The sequence below is a fragment of the Capsicum annuum genome, chromosome 10 (genome assembly GCF_002878395.1).
Source record: "Capsicum annuum cultivar UCD-10X-F1 chromosome 10, UCD10Xv1.1, whole genome shotgun sequence".
NCBI classification, from domain to species: Eukaryota; Viridiplantae; Streptophyta; class Magnoliopsida; order Solanales; family Solanaceae; genus Capsicum; species Capsicum annuum.
This window is the reverse complement of record NC_061120.1, coordinates 217,801,945-217,809,703: the sequence shown is the minus strand read 5'-3', so window position 1 is coordinate 217,809,703 and position 7,759 is coordinate 217,801,945. Positions and strand designations below refer to the sequence as shown.

The 7,759-nt window shown below is 29.7% G+C and overlaps 1 protein-coding gene across 1 annotated transcript; it reads left to right on the top strand.

The window, feature by feature from the left end:
* Positions 1 to 204: 204 nt before the first annotated feature.
* On the top strand, positions 205 to 6,321 carry LOC107843848 (agamous-like MADS-box protein AGL18). The gene is made up of 7 exons (XM_016688250.2): positions 205 to 1,267; positions 3,195 to 3,270; positions 3,390 to 3,445; positions 4,249 to 4,348; positions 5,293 to 5,334; positions 5,720 to 5,820; positions 6,083 to 6,321. The coding sequence occupies exons 1-7, from the start codon at positions 1,080 to 1,082 to the stop codon at positions 6,168 to 6,170; spliced, it is 651 nt and encodes a 216-aa protein (XP_016543736.2). The 5' UTR covers positions 205 to 1,079; the 3' UTR covers positions 6,171 to 6,321.
* The last annotated feature ends 1,438 nt before the right edge of the window (positions 6,322 to 7,759 follow it).

Below are 7,759 nucleotides of genomic sequence, written 5' to 3'. Positions count from 1 at the left end.
GTTTGTATATTTTGTGGGCAGATTATGTGTCCGGTGTCCCGTGCCCGCATTGGAGTTCCGACTAATCCGGATGGCGTGTTGCAAGGCCCACTAAGATGGCAGCGCTCCCAACAGAGTTTTCTCCATACCCAGGATCGAACCCTCGACCTCTGGTTAAGGGTGGAGCAGCCCCATCCACTGCACCACAACCCATGTTGGTTGAAATATAGGCGTACTTGGTAATACTACCCTATTATATTTTGCAGATTCTTAAAGCTAACTTTTACAATATAAACTCTTGCATTAGTCTGTTTTGTGCAAGCAAATTATTGATCATAAAAGAAGATAATTTCATTGCGTTTTAAAACTTTTCTATTCTTTGATTCTTTCCACTTTCCATAGTTACCACTTACCAAGCATGTTAACAACCTAAAATAATAGGCTTTCTGATCAGAAAAAGAAAGAAGTACTCAACGACTTAAATTAAAATACCTGCAAATGTATACCATATATATAATTGGGAAATTATATCTAAACTTATACGCTCAGTGTGCATGTATTCATGCAGTGGTCTAATTGGGCAAATATATGTCATTGAAATACGGTAATAAATAGTCGAGGGAGGTTATAGGATCCCCGCAAAGTTGAAGCGTGTTATAGCAAATTTCGCCAAAGTCTAGATATGTTTTGAACCTTTTTTCCTATATAATTCATGTAAAATCGATGTATACATTTTATACTCCTAAAAATGAAAAGCTGGCAATAATGACTGATACCAAATCTACATGATATACTATAATCTAAACATTCTTTTTATAGAGAAAAGAAAGAATCCATAAATGGAAAAACCAAAAGTGCAAGATGGCAAAGCCATATTAAGTAACTTTTGCCATATTTAGAAAATCCAATATTATCTTTCCAAATAAGGTAGTATTAATTATTTAACCATATATACTACATAAGATATGAATCAATTCACATTGGCAATTATAAATTCATTGGATTTGTACAAAAAAATTAATCTCACAAAACTTTATATTCCTTTTCTTTCTCCTTTATATAATTTTTTTTCTTAGGGTTTTTTGAGTTTGTAAGAAAAAATGGGAAGAGGGAAAATAGAGATGAAAAAAATTGAAAATATTAGTAGTAGACGAGTAACATTTTCAAAAAGGAGATCAGGACTTTTCAAGAAAGCAGAAGAATTATCAATTTTATGTGATGCTGAAATTGGTGTTATTGTTTTCTCCGATACTGATAAGCTTTATAAATTTGCTAGCTCCAACTCCAGGTAAGTTTTTTCGGGTTTGAATTCTGGGTATGAAAAATAATTTTGGTAGGCTTTGATCGTTTAATCGACTTCATGTTGTATGGATTAAGATTAGTCGAATTCCAGAATTGATATATGATATCTGGTGAAAAGTCAGAAATAAAAAAGAAAAAAGATGTGTGCTGGACTTTTTTTATTTAGATAAGGAGTCGCTTGGTAGAACGTAATAGAGAAGAAATAATATATGTATTAGCTTTGATGTTAATTGGGGTCGATCTTTACACAAATAGCCGTTGAGATTGGATTTATTGCTTATTTTTTAGGCCGATATATATTGATTATATACCCGGCTATTTTTAGTTTAATTAGTGGTTGGATGGCTATATTTAGTTTTTTGGGGTTTGAATTCTGAGTATCAAAAAACTTTCGGTAGGCTTTGATCGTTTAATGGACTTTATGTTGTATGAATTTAGATTAGTCGAGCTCCAAAGTTAATATATGACACCCGGTGAGAAGTCAGAAATAAAAACGAAAAAACATGTGTGCTCGACTTTTTTTTTATTTAGATAAGGAGTCGCTTGCTAGAACGCATTAGAGAAAAATAATGCATGTATTAGCCTTGATATTAATTGGGATCGATCTTTATACAAATAGCCGTTCGGATTGGATTTTCTACTTATTTTTTTTAGGCCGGTATACATAGATTATATACTCGGCTATTTTTAGTTTAGTTAGTGGTTGGATGGTTATTTAGGTATTTTCGAGATTGAATTCTGAGTATCAAAAAGAATTTCGGTAGTCTTTGATCATTTAATGGACTTTATGTTGTATGGATTTAGATTAGTCGAACTCCAGAGTTGATATATGATACCTGGTAAGAAGTCAGAAATAAGAAAAGAAAAAACATTTGTGCTGGATTTTTTTTATTTAGATAAGGAGTAGCTTGGTAGAATGTATTAGAGAAAAATAATATATGTATTAGTCCTGATGTTAATTAGGATCGATCTTTATACAAATAGCCGCTCGGATTGGATTTACTGCTTATTTTTTTAGGCCGGTATACACAGATTATATATCCGGCTATTTTTAGTTTAATTAGTGGTTGGATGGCTATTAGGTTTTCTCGGGTTTGAATTCTGAGTATAAAAAACAAATTCAGTAGGCTTTAATCGTTTAATGGACTTTATGTTGTATGGATTAAGATTAGTCGAACTCCAAAGTTGATATATGATATTTGGTGAGATGTCAGAAATAAAAAAGAAAAAAACATTTGTGCTCGACTTTTTTAGTTTAGATAAGGAGTTGCTTGCTAAAACGTATTAGAGAAAAATAATATAGTTTGTATTAGTCTTGATATTAATTGGGGTCGATCTTTGTACAAATAGCCGTTCAGATTAGATTTACTGCTTATTTTTTTTAGGTCGATATACATAGATTATATATTCGATTATTTTTAGTTTAATCAGTGGTTGGATGGCTATTTAGGTTTAGTTTTTTTTTTTTTTTTTTATGTACCTTGTTTGGTAGTGTTATATATCTTATTTAGTATTATACAAATGAATACATTAGAAATACATATATATTATTAATACATGGATAAGCGTTGTTAAAGACAGATCAACTCTTGAATACACCAAACCGAATAATGAAAAGAAATAATTTCAACATTACTAATACATCGTATTCAGTATACACTCTACTAAACGACCCCAAAATGTCCAAAATGTATAATGTGTTAAATATACACTATTTATTCAGAGAGTATACATTTATTATACATTAATTATATACTACATACTGACTATATAATTTGTAAAACTAATAAATACTGGGATTATTGTGGATAAATAGACCAGTTATCCAGATTATAACTACCAAAGTAATTTTTTCTATGATTTTAATTAATGTAAATTATAATTCCTTTTATGTTATAAATATGTTTGTGCAGCATGGAAAAAATTATGGATAGATATACAGGTTGTCCAGCTTCTTCTGATCATACATCAGTCCAAAATGTAGCACAGGTATTTTAATTAAGTTAATTAATCAAACATTTAAGTAATTAAATAAGTTCATTAATCAAATGTTTAAGCAATTAGAGTCATTTGTTAGCTTAATTAATTTTCCATTTCATTATTTACAGTCTCTTGAAGTGAATGCTTTGAAAGATGAAGTTGCAAGGTTAAGACAAGTTACTGGGTAAGCTCTTTGGTGTTCGATACTGGTATTGGATTCAGAATAATTTAAAGATGCGCTTCATAAGGCACGTTTAACGAGGAAGTATTCCCTAGCTATTTTGTGTTTCATATTCAGGACTCAAACCCGAAACCTTTGATTAAAGTAGTTTCATAAAAGAGTTTTAAAATTTACACAAGCATATCATTTATCATAAGGTGATTACAAGTAAAATTTTATGCTAATTAATATTACTAATTGATTATTTGACATAATTGACCACTCACATGCTATCACATACTCTCTTAGTTCTCGTTTACTTGTCGATCACTTTTAATATATCGAAAGATTTTTTTTTTTATATTTTATCCTTAACGGTAATTACTTATTCTTCAAATTAATTATTTATCAAGACCTAAGACTAAACATCAATTAATACTGATATTGCGATAAAATTCTCATGTCACTTATTATTTCTTTGGGGATGTGCAAAGTCCAAACTGACCAAATAAAAGCGAACAGAAAGAGTACAGGGTCGGATCTATGATCATTTTTTAATGCTTCGGCACTCATTAAATTCGAGCCGGACTAGATATAATTATATAAAAAATATATAAAAATTGGTATAAGACTCAAAGAAGCACCTAGTAAACGAAGAAAACACTTGGGTGGTTTAATTTCCAAACAGAACCTTAAAGCTTTGTGACATCAATATACGTGTTCGAATTTCCCGAGCACCCACGACCCCTAAATCTTAAATCCTGAGTCCGCCACTGAGAAAGTATTAACCTATCCTAAAAGTATTACTATGTTTTTTCATGTTGAAGGAGGATGATGGGAAAGGAACTAGATGGCTTGGGCTACAAAGAGTTGCAGCAGTTAGAACATCAACTAACTGAAGGCATTTTATCTATTAAGAATAAGAAGGTAATTTTATTTGGTTTGTATCTTGATATTTTGTTGTAATATATATATATATTTTTTGGGGGGTATTTTTTACTTCGAATGTCTTTCTTTTTTGAGCTGTGAGTCTACCATAATATAAAATAAGTAAACCTGGAAGCTTCGAAACGGACTTTAAAGAAATGTCATATAGGGAAAGTCCAGTTTCAACTTTTAAATCAGACTTCTATTGCTCTCATCTTAGAATTCTCGTTAGAGCAGAAGTAAGTCTAGCTTTGAGACATTTACTGCAACCGAAACCTTCGTGCCTTGTTGTTGCAATTCCATGCTGGCAAGTTAGTTTCATGTCGACTTGCAGAACAATCACATCAATATACACGAAAATCAAAATTGGAACTGGAACTTAATAACGAATCTAGACTAACCCAGATAAAGTCGTGGACAACATAAATTTGGGACATACCGAGGTTGATTCATTTCATCGATGGAAATGAGTCAAGTTACCTCACGTGACACACTATATACATCTATTTGAAGCAGTCGCCCTACATAGTGTCAAATGCAAAATATTTATTCAGGAGTACTGTCAAGATATGAAAAAGTAAAATCACGTGAAAATTAAGGAGAGTCAACATATAACATCTATACATGAAACTAAAATTTAACCTGGATAAGTAATGTAGTTTTACGGCGAACGTCCCTTAGCATAATGTGGCTTTGCCACTGTCTCTACCCTACAAAGATAGACATAACATTTGCGCACATCTTATACTTTCTATACTCCACTTGTGAAACTTCATTCGATATATATTATTGTTGTAGTAACAAGAAGGTAATTAATTCAGCTGCATCATTATTAGTCAATATTAATTAGTATGTTTAATTATTGTTACACATATTATCTTTTGAAATTAAAGTAGATGGAAGAATATTTAATCTTTCCAATATGTTTTACTACTATTTTTCAGGAACAAGTACTATTGGAGCTACTTCAAAAATCAAATATGCAGGTATATATTCTTTCATTTAAATGATTTCAATTTACAATTTTTTGTATATATCCAAGACAAAATATTTAAAGACAAATATTAGGTTAAATTATGTTGGTCGTATGGAGACAAATATACGAGGTAATTTTTTTTTTTTATATGTCTGAGTCTTGGCAGATAGAGTTATTCCGATATTTGTATTAGTATTAGGTGAAATTCGTGCAAGCTGACTTTGAGATCATGGTTAAATTAAATTGATAACGCGAATATTATACATAGTAGTATAAATTTTTAGATAATTGAAAAGTTAAATAACTTAAACATACACATTTTTTTGTTTTAATTTTTTAAATTTTTAGATAATTGATCATGGCTTGATATTTTTTTCATTTTATTTTTATTTTAGATTGAGGAACTTGGAAAGAAAAGTTCTGGTGGAAGTTCAACAGTGATTTGTGATTACAAATCAGTCAGAGAAGAAATTTCAGATACTTCTTTGAGCTTAGGGTAATGTAAATTTTAACTTTTTTTTTAGTTTATTTCTGCAAAAAAAAATTCAAATATATATAACATCGTATATAATTTTCACCTTATAAATATATTTTAATATGTTAACCTAGCAGAACAATTACTTATTATTATATTTTAGATGACCGATTATTTTTTATGTTATTATTTTGACGATTACTTTTGTGAACGATTGCTTATTGTTATCTTTTTGGTGACGGATTATTTTTCAGATTATTAATATTTTTTTTCTTTTATGCAGACTATCAGTTGCTACAAGTCAGCAGAAAAAAATACCAAAGATTGAATGCACTTCTAATGATTCTGGGAAATTAATGATTTTAGATTAATATTTTCTTGATCACAAACTTAGACATTTTTCATAATATAATTGTTGTGTTTAAGTATTTAGGCATATTCAGTATTATTAGAAAGTTGTAAGACCATCACATTAGTGATGTATGTATTTTTATGGGGTTTTAATTTAGAAGTTTGTTATTAGCTTTGAGGTTCTAACTAATTAAAATTTGTGTTATATAATGTTTTTTTATTACAATTAGCATTTTTCATAATGTTAATTGTTTTGTTTAAGTTTATAGACAATTTGTCCACCCTATAGTTTTAGGTTATTATGCAAATTTAAAGGAAAAACGAACATAAAAAATACCCCTCCGTCCCCTAATTTATGTGCACTTTTCGAATATCGAAAGTCAAATAATTTTTGTATTTGTCATTAATTTTTCCATATGTTCTATAAATATTTTAAATAGTATCAATTATTGTGATTTACAATATTTTATAATATAATTTTCAAATATGTGAATTTCTTTTCAAAAAAAATAAATATTCAACAATGCACATGGTTAGAATTGAGAATTTTGATTCTCAAAAATCTCAACTGTACCATGTAAATTGAAATATAGAAATGCAAATGTCTCAAACTTAAAGAAATTGATAGAAGTTTCAAAACTTACCAAATGTACGCAATTTATATTAGTACCTCAAATAAAAGATAGAGTCTGTTTCCGATAGACACCCGATTCAACACAAATAACAGTATAACAACAAAAAACTTAAAAATAAACAACAAATGGACTAACACATCACAAAATAATAAAAGAAACAAGACACCGATAGAGTAATGCTATAAACTATTTATTGAGATTACAAGTATCATCAGAACATTACGAACCAAAAACTACAGACACAAATACAAAAACAACACTCTGCCCTACTATTACAGACGCACTCCTACACGCTAACAATGATACATCAAATGTCGTCCCACAAAATAGCGTATGGAGAAGATATAGTTTGCGCACATGTTACTCCTACTCTAATTTATGTTGTTTGCCCTAATAAGAAAAAATAACATAAATACACACCTTAACTTACCATATTTACACAAATTTTCACCCCTATAAAGTAATCACAAAAATCTCAACTAGTCATTTATCTTTGTTGGATGTATCGGGAAGCTAATTATGTATTTTGACAGAATTAAAATCGAAAAAAACATATCTGAAACTAAAAAAACATATCTCCATTAAATATATCCAAAACTAATTATGTATCTTGACAGACCCCAAAATTGAGATTTTCAATAATTATATAAAATATCAAAATTTTCTATAATTAAATTCCAAACTGTCGGGCTTTAGAGTTAAAAGAATTTTTGTAGTATGTATGCAATTGTGAAAGGTGTCAAAAATATATTTGACCCGAAACCCGACCCATGACCCGACCCGACCCGACCCGACCCGAATTTCCCAAAAATAAAGCCTAATCATCTGTATACCTTATCCCCTCTCAGTTTTCTACCAAAAAACCCTTCAAAAATCTTGAATTTTTACACATAAATATGGAATTATGTTCAACTTTCAAACCCAACTCATTAGATTTCTCATTTTCATCATCATTTTCACAACTTTCTCTAAAA

What these genes read in the sequence shown, in the direction of transcription:
- LOC107843848 (XM_016688250.2), top strand. Translation starts at nt 1,080, where the DNA reads ATGGGAAGAGGGAAAATAGAGATGAAAAAAATTGAAAATATTAGTAGT. An exon ending in TATCTATTAAGAATAAGAAG is followed by an intron (nt 4,349 to 5,292) that starts GTAATTTTATTT and finishes ACTATTTTTCAG; the next exon opens with GAACAAGTACTATTGGAGCT. An exon ending in TTCAAAAATCAAATATGCAG is followed by an intron (nt 5,335 to 5,719) that starts GTATATATTCTT and finishes TTTTTATTTTAG; the next exon opens with ATTGAGGAACTTGGAAAGAA.